The following is a 20,535-nucleotide window of genomic DNA, read 5'->3' on the forward strand; positions in this document are numbered from 1 at the left end:
TGAGCTGCAGAACATTGTACCTAACCTGACCCAGAGATAAGCTGCAGAACATTGTACCTAACCTGACCCAGAGATGAGCTGCAGAACATTGTACCTAACCTGACCCAGAGATGAGCTGCAGAACATTGTACCTAACCTGACCCAGAGATGAGCTGCAGAACATTGTACCTAACCTGACCCAGAGATGAGCTGCAGAACATGGTATCCAATCTGACCTGAGGGTAATCTGCAGAACACTGTACCCAACCTGACCCAGGGACATAACTTACAGAACATTGAATCCAATCTGACCTGAGGATGTAACCTACAGAGCTGCAGAACATTGTACCCACCGTGACCTAAGGATGAGCTGCAGAATGGGGATAAAACTTCTTAAGCTTTACTGAGTGCATAACATAAAAACATTTCCATTTTCACAGTCAATAATGCAGAAAACCAACATGTTTCGGCTGTGGCTTGGCAGTCCTATTCATGGCTATCAAACTGCGGTGACTTCCACATTAAGCTGCTCAGCAGTGTAAACACTGGGAGCTGTACAGACAACCATTCATTATTATTCTACATTTGTCATAATGTTTAGCTCCCTTTCATTCACCAGCAGTGACTCTCTGAGGATAGCCAAACCTGACTCGGGCAGCCATCTTGCTTCTGCTTCCACCACAGCAGGTATAGATATCTAAATGATGCCGTCCTCCCCATGAGTAACATGTAAATGAATATAAACCACCTGAGTCAGCAGCCGACGTGTCCACATCTGGACAGATGGATTCCGGGGAAACTGGAGAAAAAATAAACACCACACGTGGTCACATCTACATTTATATAGTCATGTAATCACATTAGCAGTCGTCTGTCAGTCCATGTCACATTCAGGCCTGGAAAACAAACAGGAGTCTCATCAACCTCCTCATAAGACTCCATTAATGTGATATCACAATGTGTGTGGCCTGGAGACGTGGTGGGAAGAGCCCGGCTATGTCACTGCTAGACCAGTGACATACTTACTATGGTCTCCTCCAGAATGGCCGACTATGAATCATATCCTCATCCATTATTAATCACATCAGAGGTTACGTAACTGTATAAGAGCCAGAACAGAGGTCTCCTTTGTGGAGAGTCCCCCCAAAATGTTAATCTATGACCTGAGGTCTGGTCTCCATAGTGTCCTGTTATATAGGGGAGATCTGGCCCTGTAGACTCCATAGTGACCTTTTATATAGGGGAGATCTCATCCCTGTAGACTCCATAGTGTCCTCTTATATAGAGGAGATCTAATCCCTGTAGACTCCATAGTGTCCTGTTATATAGGGGAGATCTCATCCCTGTAGACTCCATAGTGACCTGTTATAAAGAGGAGATCTGGCCCTGTAGACTCCATAGTGACCTGTTATATAGGGGAGATCTCATCCCTGTAGACTCCATAGTGACCTGTTATATAGGGGAGATCTCATCCCTGTAGACTCCATAGTGACCTGTTATATAGGGGAGATCTCATCCCTGTAGACTCCATAGTGACCTGTTATATAGGGGAGATCTGACCATGTAGACTCCATAGTGACCTGTTATATAGGGGAGATCTCATCCCTGTAGACTCCATAGTGACCTGTTATAAAGAGGAGATCTGGCCCTGTAGACTCCATAGTGACCTGTTATATAGGGGAGATCTCATCCCTGTAGACTCCATAGTGACCTGTTATATAGGGGAGATCTCATCCCTGTAGACTCCATAGTGACCTGTTATATAGGGGAGATCTCATCCCTGTAGACTCCATAGTGACCTGTTATATAGGGGAGATCTCATCCCTGTAGACTCCATAGTGACCTGTTATATAGGGGAGATCTCATCCCTGTAGACTCCATAGTGACCTGTTATATAGGGGAGATCTCATCCCTGTAGACTCCATAGTGACCTGTTATATAGGGGAGATCTCATCCCTGTAGACTCCATAGTGGCCTGTTATATAGAGAAGATCTGATCCCCGTAGACTCCATAGTGACCTGTTATATAGGGGAGATCTCATCCTTGTAGACTCCATAGTGGCCTGTTATATAGGGGAGATCTCATCCCTGTACACTCCATAGTGACCTGTTATATAGGGGAGATCTCATCCCTGTACACTCCATAGTAACCTGTTATATAGGGGAGATCTCATCCCTGTAGACTCCATAGTGACCTGTTATATAGGGGAGATCTCATCCCTGTAGACTCCATAGTGACCTGTTATAAAGAGGAGATCTGGCCCTGTAGACTCCATAGTGACCTGTTATATAGGGGAGATCTCATCCCTGTAGACTCCATAGTGACCTGTTATATAGGGGAGATCTCATCCCTGTAGACTCCATAGTGACCTGTTATATAGGGGAGATCTCATCCCTGTAGACTCCATAGTGACCTGTTATATAGGGGAGATCTCATCCCTGTAGACTCCATAGTGACCTGTTATATAGGGGAGATCTCATCCCTGTAGACTCCATAGTGACCTGTTATATAGGGGAGATCTCATCCCTGTAGACTCCATAGTGACCTGTTATATAGGGGAGATCTCATCCCTGTAGACTCCATAGTGACCTGTTATATAGGGGAGATCTCATCCTTGTAGACTTCATAGTGGCCTGTTATATAGGGGAGATCTCATCCCTGTAGACTCCATAGTGACCTGTTATATAGGGGAGATCTGACCATGTAGACTCCATAGTGCCCTGTTATATAGGGGAGATCTCATCCCTGTAGACTTCATAGTGACCTGTTATATAGGGGAGATCTCATCCCTATAGACTCCATAGTGACCTGTTATATAGGGGAGATCTCATCCCTGTAGACTCCATAGTGGCCTGTTATATAGGGGAGATCTCATCCCTATAGACTCCATAGTGGCCTGTTATATAGAGGAGATCTCATCCCTGTAGACTCCATAGTGGCCTGTTATATAGGGGAGATCTCATCCCTGTAGACTCCATAGTGGCCTGTTATATAGGGGAGATCTCATCCCTGTAGACTCCATAGTGGCCTGTTATATAGGGGAGATCTCATCCCTGTAGACTCCATAGTGGCCTGTTATATAGGGGAGATCTCATCCCTGTAGACTCCATAGTGACCTGTTATATAGGGGAGATCTCATCCCTGTAGACTCCATAGTGACCTGTTATATAGGGGAGATCTCATCCCTGTAGACTCCATAGTGACCTGTTATATAGGGGAGATCTCATCCCTGTAGACTCCATAGTGACCTGTTATATAGGGGAGATCTCATCCCTGTAGACTCCATAGTGACCTGTTATATAGGGGAGATCTCATCCCTGTAGACTCCATAGTGACCTGTTATATAGGGGAGATCTCATCCCTGTAGACTCCATAGTGACCTGTTATATAGGGGAGATCTTATGTACATCATACAGTAAATCTACACAGTGCCGATCACGTGAATGAGCATTTATCATCCTATCAGCTATACGGACACAGGTCAGTAACACAGCCTGCAGGTGCCATGACATCTACTCCGAGACACCCAGAGAAGAGCGCAGGAATACAGCTTCTCGCAATTACAGGTCACAAGGTCATAGACCCAAACCCATAGCCAGATGTGGCCCCTGGCACCACAACCAGCTGGGTCACATACACCAGAAGAAAGGGCAGGAGTGCTCACAGGTGGCAGACACCTGACTGCAACAAAGAGCAACATCAACCCTATATAGAGGAGTGTGGAGGGCGAGATCACGGGAGTATCTGTGAGATCCAGGTGAACCCCCAACATCCGCAGAACTAGAGGCATCCTGACTGGGTGTATGCCTGGTTCAGTCCAATCATATGCCATTAGGTTAGACAATCTCCTTTAGGAAGCCATGGCGGACAGACAGGGCCAGGATGTTACTGCCAACCATGAAGGTTTGTCCTATGGAACAGTACAGAGATTATATGGAGAATCATGGGAATGAGAAAAAACATCTGGGGGAGAGGGGTCCCATGGATGGAAAAAAAATTGTCAAAAAGGAGTCGGAGGAGGACGTCAGGAATCGCTGTGATGGACAGGGGGAAACTATGGATCAATACAATGATGGTATCTATCACACCCCGACCATCAACCTACCGCTTCTTAGTAGAGATGGGCCATAATCCAGATGATGATAATCCTATAAACATCTGCAGGATGGGGTAGAACGGGCTCATCCGAGCAAGTCAGGACCTCCATCCTGTCCACATGGGCCGAGATCAGTATAACTAGTCCTGATCAAGGGTCCTCGTCACTATCAGTATAACTAGTCCTGGTCTCATTACTATCAGTATAACTAGTCCTGACCAGAGGACCTCATCACTATCAGTATAACTAGTCCTGGTCACATCACTATCAGTATAACTAGTCCTGGTCACATCACTATCAGTATAACTAGTCCTGGTCACATCACTATCAGTATAACTAGTCCCGATCATATCACCTCATCACTATCAGTATAACTAGTCCTGGTCTCATTACTATCAGTATAACTAGTCCTGACCAGAGGACCTCATCACTATCAGTATAACTAGTCCTGGTCACATCACTATCAGTATAACTAGTCCTGGTCACATCACTATCAGTATAACTAGTCCCGATCATATCACCTCATCACTATCAGTATAACTAGTCCTGGTCTCATTACTATCAGTATAACTAGTCCTAATCAGAGGACCTCATCACTATCAGTATAACTAGTCCTGATCAGAGGACCTCATCACTATCAGTATAACTAGTCCTGATCAGAGGACCTCATCACTATCAGTATAACTAGTCCTGGTCTCATCACTATCAGTATAACTAGTCCTGATCAGAAGACCTCATCACTATCAGTATAACTAGTCCCGATCATATCACCTCATCACTATCAGTATAACTAGTCCTGGTCTCATCACTATTAGTATAACTAGTCCTGGTCTCATTACTATCAGTATAACTAGTCCTGACCAGAGGACCTCATCACTATCAGTATAACTAGTCCTGGTCTCATTACTATCAGTATAACTAGTCCTGACCAGAGGACCTCATCACTATCAGTATAACTAGTCCTGACCAAAGGACCTCATCACTATCAGTATAACTAGTCCTGGTCTCATTACTATCAGTATAACTAGTCCTGACCAGTGGACCTCATCACTATCAGTAAAACTAGTCTTTACAGTCCCGGCCACCTATATGGAACACCTGACCAAGGAAAGCTTGGGACAAATCCATCGGTGCGCAGAGTCCACATTGGCCGCACATGTCCTGAATTAGGAATCCTGGGAACCTTCCTGCAGGGGCTTTAGGGGCTGTTTTCAGTTCCATGTTAGAGAATGAGATAAATCCCGCTCAACCTGTGCCGGCAGGTGAACAAACACTCGGCCCTTCACCTGGTTCCAGTTAGCATGTTCCCTCGGCCTCTCAGAGGTTACACGTTTGCTAAGTGACCTCATAAAATTAGTTCCAACTGAGAAGGTGCTGAACCACAGCGAGAGCGGAAGTGCTGCTGATATGACAGCTAATGGGGTAAGCCTGCGTACACACAGTGCCGCCACTGAGCCGCGGGCACTGATCAGAGGATGACCCGCTGCCCACCAGGATACACACATCACATGTGCCATGTGCACAGCGGGTAGAGAGAACGCAGAACACAACGAGTAACACTACTCCTGCGGAGCTCATTCACCCTCTGCTGGAGGACTCCCAAAACCTGAAGGGGTCAGACAACCTCCCCATCCCAAATCAGCCCCCTACACAAACACAAACAGCAGGGGAGCAGTGCGGAGAGGTCTCCCGCACCAGGCCTAAAAATACAAGTAGTTCAATCACGTCTGCAGCAGATCAAAGCCCCCAGAACTCTGAGCGGGGGCTTCACTTGACACTTTGTTTAATAACGTTAAGTACCCAAATATGTAACCCCTTCCAACCTGCTCCAGGTCCTAAATGATGGATTTTCATCACGGGAATTTATGGGAGTAATTTATGCTTTTTAATTTTGGACATCTGCTTTGAGTTACCCCCAGTAACCCCTTCCTGGCTGGAGCAGGGGCTGCGCACAGTGCTGTAGGAGCTGAGAGCGAGTCTGGCCGGGCAGTGAGGAGTTAAGCGTGCCCGCGCTGCCCCCGTGTTTTCTGCAGGCTTTTTACCTTGATCCCATACGTGCTTTTCAGCTACAGCTTCTTCAGCTTTGAATTACTAATCAAAACCACAATTTCTACCAAAATATATTTAGAGTCGGTCTCCATAAATAAAAGGCAGCGTTCTCCTACAATAGAGGATCTGAGCGGTTATGTACCCGCCGCGCTTCGCCTGCGTGACGTGTCTGATCACGACACAATGAATGGAACCTCTTATATACTGACTATCCTCTCTCTGTAATAGTCCCCAGAGGAGGTTTCCATGACAAGATAGACAGTATAACCCCCAACATCTCATACTCACTATCTGTCTGCCGCCACCACTGGGGGGTGCGGAAGAGTTGAAATAATCACCATGTTTCTATATACAGTCCTATTCCCTGATGGTTTCCTCATATAATGCTTTCACCTGTTCTACTCCTAATGGTTTCCTCATATAGTCCTCTCACCTGTTCTACTCCTGATGGTTTCCTCATATAGTCCTCTCACCTGTTCTACTCCTAATGGTTTCCTCATATAGTCCTCTCACCTGTTCTACTCCTGATGGTTTCCTCATATAGTCCTCTTGCCTCTTCTGCTCCTGATGGTTTCCTCACATAGTCCTCTCACCTGTTCTACTCCTGATGGTTTCCTCATATAATCCCCTTGCCTCTTGTACTCCTAATGGTTTCCTTATATAGTCCCCTTGCCTCTTCTACTCCTGATGGTTTCCTTATATAGTCCCCTTGCCTCTTTTACTCCTGATGGTTTCCTCATATAGGCCCCTTGCCTCTTCTACTCCTGATGGTTTCCTTATATAGTCCCCTTGCCTCTTTTATTCCTGATGGTTTCCTCATATAATCCCCTTGCCTCTTGTACTCCTAATGGTTTCCTTATATAGTCCCCTTGCCTCTTTTACTCCTGATGGTTTCCTTATATAGTCCCCTTGCCTCTTCTACTCCTGATGGTTTCCTTATACAGTCCCCTTGCCTCTTCTACTCCTGATGGTTTCCTTATATAGTCCCCTTGCCTCTTTTATTCCTGATGGTTTCCTCATAAAGTCCCTTTGCCTCTTCTAATCCTAATGGTTTCCTCATATAATCCTCTTGCCTCTTCTACTCCTGATGGTTTCCTTATACAGGCCTCTGGCTTGCTCTGCTTTTGATGGTTTCCTCCTATAATCTTATGACAAATGAAGGAGGATGTATAGAGGGTGAGATAATATATTTAATATGATTCAAGGATGCAAATACATTATCATATTGTTACGGTGGATGGAATGTGAAATCCTCCAATGATCTGGAGTGGAAAGAACTTCAAAAAAGCAAAAACATATTAAAGCTTCTCTAAAGAAACAGAGGAAAGAGAGATCACAAGGGTGAAGGCCGTGATGAATGATTCTGTCAAATCCTCAGTGTGGAGGAACTTCCACAACTCTCATATCAGACACTGAGAAAAGACAAAGATCTCAAATAAGAGTAAAGAGCAGAACCATGAGCCAGAAGACTGTCAGAACTGAGACCACAAGCTGGATGATGCATCAGAACCAAGAATAAAACTAGAAGATGTATCACATGCAAAACTGTGAACCAGAAGTTGTATCACAGATGTATCAGAAACAAGACTGTGAACCAGAAGATGTATCAGAACCAAGACTGTTAACCAGAAGATGTATCAGAACCAAGACTGTTAACCAGAAGCAGAAGATGTATTAGAACCAAGACTGTGTACCAGAAGATGTATCAGCACCAAGTCTGTGAACCAGATGTATCAGAACCAAGACTACAAACCGGAATATGTATCAGAACCAAGACTAGGAACCAGAAGATGTACCAAACCAAGACTACGAATCAGACTAAAACATGTTGTATTATAACTAGACCATAGTATGAACCAGACAATGAACCAGAGTCAAGAACAAAAACCACAATCAAATCATGTACCAGACTGCAGCATAAATAACAATCACACGAAAGGATAATGTTTTAGATCTAGACTCTAAAATAAGAATTGAGAACCTGAAGTACTGAGGACCAGAAAGAAATACGAGTACTGAGGACCAGAAAGAAATACGAGTACTGAGGACCAGAAAGTACATAAAGACCAAGAAACCAAATGATAAATCTGGCTGTGGAGACAAGAGAAATATACACTGATAATACAGTGATGATGAACTACAACTCTCATTAGAAACCTAGTTAAGTATACGTGGTGGTTCCCATGCCTGTCTGCTGTGGGGATGATGATTTAAGGCGCTTGTGTCCCTCACAGAATGGAGGAGGAGACCCTGAAGTGTTTGACAACCTTTTGTTATGAATTGCTGAATAGTTTTATCATTCCATATAATTGGTAACCTTCGGCTTGGTGCTCACCACTTGGCACCGCCGTGCGCGGTAAAAGCTCTCTAATTGCTGGCCGATGTGATTTGTCTCCTCCAGCAGGTGTCCAGGTTCTGCCCTTTATACAGAGCCAGGGCTTTTCTTTTCCCTCGCAGTCTGATCTACTAAACCTTAATTCCATCTCAGCCCCCTCTTTGTCTATGACCTCATTCCAGTCTCACTAATCCACCGCACTTCTCCTGTTTAACCCTTTCTTCCCACTATCACCTTGACTCTAATAAAGGTTTAGAGCTTCAGTCCTTGGTAACCAGTATGGTGGGTACATGACTGGGCAGAGACCTCGACACATGTCACTCCCATATCAATTCTCTGGGAAAATTTCACAAGGCCACAATACATTGGTGCCTATAGACCATAAACAAAATTTGCGCTGCGTTTAAAGAAGCACTCCCCACCAAAATGTTTGATTTGCTCCCCAGCTGCAGACTGGCACATATACTCACCTGTGATGAACGGTTTCTGGCGGTGCAGCTTCATTCCGGTGCTATAATGCCATTCTGCGCTAATGTCACAGCTCTTCTGATCCTATTGATTCACTAAAGACAGGACATCAGGGTCTCCAATGAATCTCTATGAGGGCGCTCTCATAGAGAGGCATAGGAAACTCTGGCTTCTGGCCTCTGAAGATGCGGGACAGAAAGAGAAGAGGTTACGTTGGCGTCAGCGCGATTTGAATAGCATCGTAGCACCATAATAAAACCACGCAGCAGGGTAACGTTCATTGCTATTTAGGTAATAATACTGTGTTTCCCCAAAAATAAGACAGTGTCTTATATTCATTTTTGCTCCCAAAGATGTGCTAGGTCTTATATTCAGGTGATGTCTTATTTTTCCATTAAAAAGAATTCACATGTCACATGCACAGCAGGAAGTACGGTATGGCGCCTTCTGGCCACCAGAGGGAGCTCACCACAGCACACTCATACAGCACAGTAGGGACAGCATACGGTATGGTGGCTTCCGTTTAACAAGGGGAGCTCACCACAGCATACTCATACAGCACAGCAGGGACAGCGTACGTTATGGCTGCTTCTGGTCACCAAGGGGAGCTCAACACAGCACACTTGTACAGCACAGCAAGGACAGCATACGGTATGGTGGCAGTTGATGGGATAGCTGCAGACTATGTGTGGCTCTACATCAGGCGGTAGGGGACAGCGGGGACGGCAGCAAGCAACAGGCCTCTTAATGCCTTGCCTACACATTTACAAGTAACGACCGTAGAAGGAAACATTGGGGTTGGTGGCAGGTGAGTCTTCATGTCCTGCATGCAGCTGCACAAGGCTTCTTCCCTAACAAACTGCACAAGGCTTCTTCCCTAACAAACTGCACAAGGCTTCTTCCCTCATAAACAAACTGCACAAGGTTTCTCCCCCAAAAAACTGCACAAGGCTTCTTCACTCGAAATCAAACTGCACAAGGTTTCTTCCCCAACAAACTGCACAAGGCTTCTTTTCCCCTCAGAAACAAACTGTACGAGGCTCCTTCCCTGCCTTTGTTTTCCTGCTTATGGCTATGATCCCTAAGTGGGAACATAGCCTTGGGCCTTAGGGTCCTATTAGACTAAGTGATTTTTAACGGTTAATGATCACAAACGAGACTATTGTTAACCTGTTCACCATATCACACAGAACCTTAGTCAAGATGGTTACAATGTTCGTTTACTCCATCTGATCCCAGAAAAAGAATGAACAATGTGTTTCACGGATGGCACAGACATAGAAGGTCTATAGCGGAACCCTGCCCTGAAAGACAAACGACTGCAACAATCAGCTGACATGAACGTTGTCGGCTGATCGTTGCCTTCTATTCCACAAAGAAATCAGGGTTTGTTCCTGTTGGGTTGATAGGAGTAATTAGAGAATTGTGCTTCTCTTCTATTGGATTGTCATACTGTATAACAGAGTAACATGGCGGCCGCCTCTGATAGGAGTAATTAGAGAATTGTGCTTCTCTTCTATTGGATTGTCATACTGTAGAACAGAGTAACATGGCGTCCGCCTCTGATAGGAGTAATTAGAGAATTGTGCTTGTCTTCTATTGGATTGTCATACTGTATAACAGAGTAACATGGCGGCCGCCTCTGATAGGAGTAATTAGAGAATTGTGCTTGTCTTCTATTGGATTGTCATACTGTATAACAGAGTAACATGGCGTCCGCCTCTGATAGGAGTAATTAGAGAATTGTGCTTCTCTTCTATTGGATTGTCATACTGTATAACAGAGTAACATGGCGGCCGCCTCTGATAGGAGTAATTAGAGAATTGTGCTTGTCTTCTATTGGATTGTCATACTGTATAACAGAGTAACATGGCGGCCGCCTCTGATAGGAGTAATTAGAGAATTGTGCTTGTCTTCTATTGGATTGTCATACTGTAGAACAGAGTAACATGGCGGCCGCCTCTGATAGGAGTAATTAGAGAATTGTGCTTCTCTTCTATTGGATTGTCATACTGTAGAACAGAGTAACATGGCATCCGCCTCTGATAGGAGTAATTAGAGAATTGTGCTTCTCTTCTATTGGATTGTCATACTGTATAACAGAGTAACATGGCGGCCGCCTCTGATAGGAGTAATTAGAGAATTGTGCTTCTCTTCTATTGGATTGTCATACTGTATAACAGAGTAACATGGCGGCCGCCTCTGATAGGAGTAATTAGAGAATTGTGCTTGTCTTCTATTGGATTGTCATACTGTATAACAGAGTAACATGGCAGCCGCCTCTGATAGGAGTAATTAGAGAATTCTATTCTATAAGTCACCTGTGTTCCTCTTCTAATAGAGGTGCAGAGTATTGGTCCCTTGTGCAGGTTTTATGTTTTCATCACCTGGTTCTTACCTGTGTTTACACCTTCCCTGATACTTTGTGTCTTGCTTCTTCTTCTATATCGTTGCCTGTAATTGTTTTGAGATCCCTGTGGCGCAGACTCCCCTCCCCCTCCTCCTCCTGACACTTAGTGATCAGCTGCTCTCAGTAACTGATCTGCACCATGTAACATATAGAAAATAAAGTGAATAAGAATTTTTTTCTTTCAATCTCATCCATGTGCTGAGGAAAATGCTGCACAAAACCCTCAGGCAAACTGAGCAGCGGAGTGGATGCCATATCTGCAGCCGGTGAGATGGTGGTTGCGGATACGTTGCTGATTTAGGTTATGTTCACACACAGTATTTTTGCTCAGTATTTTTCAACCAAAAACCAGGAGTGGATTGAAAACACAGAACGGCTATGTTCAAACACTGCTGAAATTTAGTGGATGGCTGTCATTTAATGGCAAATAATTACTGTTATTTTAAAACAACGGCCATTATTTGTCATTAAATGGCATCCATTTACTAAATTTCAGCAGTGTGTGAACATAGCCTGTGTTTTCAATCCACTCCTGGTTTTGGTTGCAAAATACTGAGTAAAAACACTGTGTGGGAGGATAGCCTTAGGCTATGTTCAAACAACATATTTTTTATGACACGAACGGGCGTTGTTTTCAATTAAATAGAAAATTGCATAATCCTTATTGAAATCCACATCTGTAACAAATCTGCAACATTGGGGCAGAAATCCACAGCGCCTCCACCACCTGTGGCCATAGCTTTATGACCCCGACTTTATGTGCACCTTACAACATGGAGACCTTACAACATCGGCCCACATTTACTAAAACTGTCTAAGTGCAAACTTAGACTAGACAACCTATAAATGTGCCGGATGTATCAGGCTGTTTGATAAATATGTTGAACTTAAGTTTACAACAAAAAGCAGAATTTTCAGCCAGATTCCGGGTACGATGTACTGTCATGGAGAGTTGTGAAGCAGCCCTGTCATTTCAGTAAACTTTAACCCCTTCACTGCCTTAGACCACAGGCAGCTAATTAACATGATTTCCCTTGTTTTCAGTCATCTAAAGCTGGGGTGCTTCTTATAAAGCATATAATACAGTACACGCTCTCAAAAGGGGGGGATATATCAATCCTTTCACCAGAAAACTACTGTGCAATAGTAACAAGTTTTTGCGAAACTGTCAATTTTTGTGCAATGCTCCTGAATTCTGCGCAAAACCTGAGAAAAGTAGTTTGTTTTATTCAAATGAACTGGTGCAAATTTTACACCAAGACCTACGCAAAGAACATTAATAAATTTCCTCCAATGGGTTCGCAAATTTCCTCAATACGGCTACGTCCACACTATGTATAAAAAACGGCCATTTCATTTTACTTGGATTGCGGACACATTTTGGTGTGGCTGCAATCCAAATAGCCATTGAACTCTATGCAATGTATGGTTGTCAGAATGGCCATACATTGTGTGAACAGAGCACAACAACGGCCATTGTTCCTGCATTAGTGGCTGCAAATAAGTCTATTTGTGCGGCTGTAGCCAACAACGGCCATTTTTGTCTTAAGAAATAAGAAACCTATAAGAAATCCATAGTGTCATACACACACCCTAGGAAGTATGCTGTGCAGCCACGTGAGCTGCCCCTGATATGTCTGATAGTCCAGCGCCCTGTGTACCATGGCTGGTTGGAGAGTCCGGCGTCCTGTGTACCATGGCTGGTTGGATAGTCCGGCGTCCTGTGTACCATGGCTGGTTGGGTAGTCCGGCGTCCTGTGTACCATGGCTGGTTGGGTAGTCCGGCGTCCTGTGTACCATGGCTGGTTGGATAGTCCGGCATCCTGTGTACCATGACTGGTTGGATAGTCCGGCGTCCTGTGTACCATGACTCGTTGGATAGTCCGGCGTCCTGTGAACCATGGCTGGTTGGATAGTCCGGCGTCCTGTGTACCATGACTGGTTGGATAGTCCAGCGTCCTGTGTACCATGACTGGTTGGATAGTCCGGCGTCCTGTGTACCATGGCTGGTTGGATAGTCCGGCGTCCTGTGAACCATGGTTGGTTGGATAGTCCGGCGTCCTGTGTACCATGGCTGGTTGGGTAGTCCGGCGTCCTGTGTACCATGGCTGGTTGGATAGTCCGGCGTCCTGTGTACCATGACTGTTTGGATAGTCCGGCGGCCTGTGTACCATGACTGGTTGGATAGTCTGGCGTCCTGTGAACCATGGCTGATTGGATAGTGCGGCGTCCTGTGAACCATGGCTGGTTGGGTAGTCCGGCGTCCTGTGTACCATGGCTGGTTGGGTAGTCCGGCGTCCTGTGTACCATGGCTGGTTGAATAGTCCGGCGTCCTGTGTACCATGGCTGGTTGGATAGTCTGGAATACTGTGTACCCTGACTGGTTGGATAGTCTGGCATCTTGTGTACCATGATGGTTTGGATAGTCCGGCGTCCTGTGTACCATGACTCGTTGGATAGTCCGGCGTCCTGTGAACCATGGCTGGTTGGATAGTCCGGCGTCCTGTGTACCATGACTGGTTGGATAGTCCAGCGTCCTGTGTACCATGACTGGTTGGATAGTCCGGCGTCCTGTGTACCATGGCTGGTTCGATAGTCCGGCGTCCTGTGTACCATGGCTGGTTGGATAGTCTGGAATACTGTGTACCCTGACTGGTTGGATAGTCCGGCGTCCTGTGAACCATGGCTGGTTGGATAGTCCGGCGTCCTGTGTACCATGACTGGTTGGATAGTCCGGCGTCCTGTGTACCATGACTGGTTGGATAGTCCGGCGTCCTGTATACCATGGCTGGTTGGATAGTCCGGCGTCCTATGTACCGACTGGTTGGATAGTCCGGCGTCCTGTGTACCATGGCTGGTTGGTAAGAGGATGCCACCGCATGGTGAGGCACCTGTGTAGCTCAGGTATCACATCTTCCCATCATTACAGTTATTACTGATATCCCTGGAGGCCGCCCCATCAGGCACCAGTAATCCCGGCCCAGGGAGCGACACACAATGAGTTAATGACGCTGCATCTGTATATGATGTACACGGCAATTACTGACAGATTTAACACCTCAATAGACTCTAAAAGCTCCTTAGCAGCTGACAACGTCCGCCCTGGATTACAGGAGGTGTCTCTGGGGGGGAGCGCGTCCTGATTCACACCACAAGATGTTTTGAATAACCGATTTGCCGTCAATCTGTTCTTGTGAGGACGTCTCTATGGTGCGCGAGTCAGGACTTGTCCTGGAAGCAGCAGCTACTGTGTACAGTGAATTCCCTGGCGACCTCCCCCGCGCTCCCGACCTGCAAGGTGTAATCTGCGCTCGCAGGGGGCTGAATAGAAAGCAGCGACACAGCTGCTACGACTCCTCATGTGTCAGCGAAGCCGCTTCTGCCAGCAACCGCCGCTTGTGTGAAATACGCTGACGTTGTAACCCCTTCAGTGCCAGAGAGGACACCATTGTCCTTCATTATAGGGTCAATAAAAGTCATAATCCGGGTGTGTCAGACCCATGGCTAAAAACAGCGACGCGATCCCTGGAGGAGGTGATGATGTCACAATACTAACAATCTCCAAAACTGATGTCACCATCCTGAAACATCCAACTCGTGTAAACAGGGATCTCTATACAGTCATCTTTATCTTCTGTCAAGGAGACATCAGTCAGTGTTAGATCCCCTGCTGATCATTAAAGGGGTACTCCAAAAATTGTTTTATAAATGAAACAAGTCAAAAAGTTACATAGATTTGTAAATGACTTCCATTTAAAAATCTCCAGTCTTCCAGTACTTATCAGCTGCTGTAGGTCCTGCATGTAGTGGTGTGTACTTTCCAATCTGACACAGTGCTCTCTGCTGCCACCTCTGTCCATGTCAGGAACTGTCCAAAGCAGTAAAGGTTTTCTATGGGGATTTGCTGCTGCTCTGAATAGAAATCTTATCTGAATAGAAATCACTGGTTAATGGATGTTCATTCACAACCATACCGCCAGCAGATTCTATGGGTGTAAAATAATGTTCCCACAGCTGATAACGCATTAAAGACTGCCCATTGTTTTATGTTGTTGACAAGTCCTTAAAGTGAAGCTGAACCTGCTGAAATGGGAATATGTCCAGCTTTAGAATCATGGGGGATGTGCCGCCCTACCTAGTGCCATACTGCGTGTTTTTTTTCTCTATAGCATCAGGCGTCTTTGGTGCATAGCCCTTTATATTATCCAGCCATGCTGACTGCTTGTGCCTGATTGTGGATGGAGACTGTATGATAAATAATAACAGGAAAAACTGCACTCTAATATCTGAATAGAAGCCCATGTGATTACACAGCAATACTTTATTCAGCTTTACAACATTGGGCAGATAGGTGGTGCTGCAGAGAGGTTACAGGCTGCTGTAATATAACGTTATCTGGATACTACAGCCCGGCAGCTCAGTGCTCTATGTATGTGAGACCTACCTCTCTAGAGCGTGCGTTGCGCTGCTCCAACCCTTCTTTCTGCTGCTCCAGCAGTAAGAGTTCTTCCGAGATCTCGGCCAGTCTGTCCAGGAAGGTCGCCTGCACCTGTGAACAAAGCCAGTCTGCTCACTCTCCAGTGTGTATATATATTATAAACCTGTATACTATAGCCCCTGCTAGCACGAGCAGATGTCTGCGGTATGGTAAACATAACTGTCTCCTGAACTTGTTGCATAATTTAGGAGTTGAAGGGTTACTCTGGCAAAAATATTTTCCTTTCAAATCAACTGGTTTCAGATCAATATACACATTTGTAATTTACTTCTATTCCAAAAATCTCCAGTCTTCCAGTACTTATCAGCTGCTGTATGTGCTGCAGGAAGTGGTGTATTCTTTCCAGTCGGACACAGTGCTCTCTGCTGCCATCTCTGTGCATGTCAGGAACTGTCCAGAGCAACAGCAAATTCCCATAGAAAACCTCTCCTGCTCTGGACAGTTCCTGACATGGACAGAGGTGGCAGCAGAGAGCACTGTGTCAGACTGGAGAGAATACACCACTTCCTGCAGGTCATACTTCCTGCAGGTCATACAGCAGCTGATAAGTATGGGAAGACTATAGTTTTTTTTAAATAGAAATAAATTACAAATCTATACAACTTTCTGAAACCAGTTGATTTGAAAGAAGAAGATTTTCGCTGGAGTATAAGGGCCCTATTCCACCGGACGATTATCGTTAGCATAATCGTTAACGATTAACGATCTCAAATGACCGCTATTGCGAAAGACCTGAAAACGTTCACTCATTTCCATGGAACGATAATCGTTACTTATGATCGTAATTGCGATCGTTTCTTCTTCCGTATTTATTCGCTATTGCGTTCGTATCTATTGCGAACGACCGAACGATGTCTTATTCAATGCGAACGATTTGCGAACGTTTTGCGAACGAGCAACGATAAAAATAGGTCCAGGTCTTATAAAGCGATCAACGATTTCTCGTTCGGTCGTTAATCGTTACTGCATTTCAACCGAACGATTATCGTTTAGATTCGAACGATTTAACGATAATCTGAACGATAATCGTCCGGTGGAATAGGGCCCTTAGGCTCCTACGCAAAACCTAAGAATCTTTTCCATCTACCATATTATGTAGAGTTCTATGGCTGGGGACCTTCAGGGATGAGGGCTTGTGGAAACCAGACAGTGCTTGTCAGGAACTGTAATAGAGCAAGGGAGACCCAGCGCTATAATTTACACTGGCTGTACGGTATGGATTGTAGACTCAGGCTCCAATTGCTGTGTATGGTTAGGGTGCCTATCAGTCTAGAAGCCAGCTTTATACAGTACAAGAATAAATGGTGGAAGGGAAGGCGGGGAATAGTCAGGACTACCTCTTTATCCAGCGGCGAAGGTGACAGGTTTCTCTCTGAAGAGTTGATGCAGTTTTCCAAGTAATGATCGAAATCTGCAGGAAAGAAGTATTTACTGTGCATACATGTCTGCAGCTTTATATCCATCTGTAACACACAATAGTGGAAGGCGGGAGGAGGTCAGGCTCCTGGTCATATAGGCTTGGCTGCAGTTAAAGGGGGAGTTCACCTCCAAAAAATCTTTCTAATCAACTGGTGCCAGAAAGTGCCAATTTATTTCTATTTAAAAAAAAAAATCTCCAGTCTTCCAGTACTTATCAGCTGCTGTATGTTCTGCAAGAAGTGATGTATTTTCTCCAGTGTGACACAGTGCTCTCTGCTGCCACCTCTGTCCATGTCAGGAACTGTCCAGAGCAGGAGAGGTTTTCTATGGAGATTTGCTGCTGCTCTGAACAGTTCCTGACATGGAGAGAGCACTGTGTCCGACTGGAGAGAATACACCACTTCCTGCAGGACATACAGCAGCTGATAAGTACTGGAAGACTGGAGATTTTTAATTAGAAGTAAATTACAAATCTCTGGCACCAGAAATTTAGGCACGTACAGCAAACATACCCATAAATGCCGGATTAGGTGCTTTCCGGCTTAGATGTAATAAGCACAGACCTCTGAGGTATTCTACAGATCAGGAGCCTGACAAAAACCTTTGGAGTCAATGTATGACCAATGTCACTAAACAGCAGAGTTATAAGGTGGGGAGTTCCCTCACATATACCTCTCCAGAAACTACAAAAACATGGTAAGAAAAAGGCCTAAGAGCCAGGGTCACAATAATTATAGTACGGGGGCGTGGCTTAGCAATGGAGCCGTGAGGACGTCTTTCACAGGAGCTCCGTGCCAGCGGCCGCCTGCAACCCATATAAGCGGGACCGACGCGGCTCAACTGCTATGCGCAAGCCTCAGGGCACCCCGGCTGACCCACAGAACCGTCCGGTGACGAGATCTGCCTCCGCTACTCCCGGTATTGACCGCTTTTTCAGACCGGCCACAGCAGGCCTACAGACCGCGCCACACAACAACATGGCGCCGGTCTCCCCTGCACATCGCATGGCAGCCGATCAGCCCCTCACCTCTCCCTCAGAGAACTTTGCAGACCGCCAGACCTGCAACACTCAGGAGAACGGGCCTCAGGGATCCCGGTTACCGGCTCGGAGCTTCTCCCCTCCGCGGTCCTCTACAGCTATGGAGGTTCTGGACCACGTGCAGCAGGACTCCCCCACCGCCATAGTGCACAGTGAGTTACAGCTGCTACGCAGCCTCATCCAAGCCCTCCCGTCCAAACAGGACTTAGACCTGGTGGTACAAAGAATCGAGGCCGCCCAACAACAGGCCTTGGAGGCCGTGAGGGAGGACGTGACGTCACTGACTGCCCGCACTTCGGCAGCGGAGGACGCCATTTCTGTCCTCACTGCCAGGATCACCTCTTTGGAAGCTGACTCTTCCCGCACCAGCAACCAGCTACAAGCTATGTCCCTGCTGGTTGATGACCAAGAGAACCGGGGGCGTCGCAACAATGTGCGCCTCAAAGGAGTCCCAGAACTGGGGGCCCGAGATGATCTCCTAACCCGGGTCTCCACCATCTTTAATCTGGTCACTCACCGCCCTGCCGATGCCACCTACATGATAGACCGGGTCCACCGGGTGGCCAGAGCCCCACTCCCTGACGGGACGGCCAGGGACATTCTCTGTAGACTGCACTTTTACACCGACAAAGAGACTATCCTGCGTGCGGCCAGAGAATATGGCGAGGTTCGCTTTGAGGACATGACGGTCCATCTATTCCCAGATGTGTCTACACGCACGCTGTCCATGCGTAGGAGCATGCAGCCCTTACTGATAGCAATCCGGGAGGCTGGAGCCTCTTACAGATGGGGCCACCCGTTCCATGTTATCGTCCGGAAAGACACCAACACGTTTTCACTCCGCCGCCCGGAAGAGCTGCCAGACCTGTTTGCCTTTCTCGAGATTCCAGCGGTCTCGGTTCCGAACTGGCTGATACTGGAGCGCACCTCGGCGACCTCGAATAGACGGCGACGCAGACCATCTACCCTCATTGCGCCCCGTGGCGAACCATTACCTCCGCCAGATGTTCGTGCAGGCCCAGACTTGTCTGCTCCCCTGCCATGGGAGGCTTGATGGCCTCACATCTCCCCATTGCAGCCATCCAGTTATTCTAGAGTGGACACTAATGGCATGGGTCCTCTTCTCAGGTCGACGTTGTTCTCCCTGAATTGCTTCCGATCCTTGCCGAAGGGGTCCAATTCTGCCTCTCATTCCTAGTCAGTTTGGCCTCCTCCCCAATTGGTGGGGGCTCTAACTCTACATTTTGTTTCTGCCTGAGTGCCTTTTCATATGTTTTTGTATGCAGTTAGATATTTGCGCTTATTTGTAATATGTTCTTTCCCGCTAAGTTTTGTGCCCCGTGGGGGCCTCGCCTCTCCCCCTTTGTTTGTTGGGGGACGGCGATGCCTCCTCGGAGAAATTTTCGCCATTTATGGCGGTCGCTGGCTGCGGTTCTCCCCATTGCTTTCTACGTTCCCCTCTTTTCTCTCCCCCTGGGGCCCTCGATTTAGGTGGTCTCCAGTGGGGATCTTTCAGGGTCTTACCCGCCGCTCTTTCTCATATCTCTCTCTCTTCCCTCCCTAGGGAGGTTTCCGTGTCTTTCTCTCACTTCTGACCTCCCTCCTTGGCTCTAACTGCCCTAAGGGATAAGGGGTTCCCTCTCTCCTTTTCCTCTTACACCAGCTCTTCCCCTCCCCTCACCTCCCCTTCCCCCTCTTTCCCCTTCCCTCCCCCCTCCTTCTCACTCCCCCCCCCCCCTCCCCCCCCCCCCACCCTCTCTCCCTTCCCCCCTCCTCACTAGGCGACATGTCCTCACCCCAGATGGATCTCAGGGTGGGCTCTCTGAATGTAAAGGGCCTGCACGACCCTGGCAAACGTTCTATTCTGGTTAATTTGTTGCGCAAGCAGAAATTACATGTGGTCTTTCTCCAAGAGACACACCTGACAGAGTCTCAACCTGCCTCTATTTCTAATGCATATTTCCCATTTGCTTACCACAGTTTCTCAGCCAACCCCAAATCGTGTGGGTCAAGTATCCTGATCTCCAAGCACCTACCTTGGGAACACTTGGACACCAGGACAGACGACGCAGGTAGGATGGTGCTTCTGAAAGGCCGCATCGCCACACACGTGTTCACTTTTGCCTCCCTTTATTTACCCAATGCGGGTCAGGCGCAGGCGCTCTCTGTTATGCTGGACTCCATGGACGACTTTGTGGAGGGGACACTTCTGGTGGGGGGTGACTTCAATGTGACTCCCGA

The 20,535-nt window shown here is 46.7% G+C and overlaps 1 protein-coding gene across 1 annotated transcript in view; it reads right to left on the reverse strand.

Moving 5' to 3' along the window:
* LOC138798993 (myosin-9-like) overlaps positions 1-20,535 on the reverse strand; it is a 97,290-nt gene that overhangs the window by 42,200 nt on the left and 34,555 nt on the right. Inside the window, exons 10-11 of the mRNA XM_069979663.1 lie at positions 17,174-17,247; positions 15,783-15,887 (exon numbers count right to left, since the gene is read on the reverse strand). Coding sequence (XP_069835764.1) covers positions 15,783-15,887; positions 17,174-17,247 — 179 coding nt within the window. The remainder of the gene's footprint in view (positions 1-15,782; positions 15,888-17,173; positions 17,248-20,535) is intronic.

Source organism: Dendropsophus ebraccatus, chromosome 8 (genome assembly GCF_027789765.1).
Source record: "Dendropsophus ebraccatus isolate aDenEbr1 chromosome 8, aDenEbr1.pat, whole genome shotgun sequence".
NCBI lineage: Eukaryota > Metazoa > Chordata > Amphibia > Anura > Hylidae > Dendropsophus > Dendropsophus ebraccatus.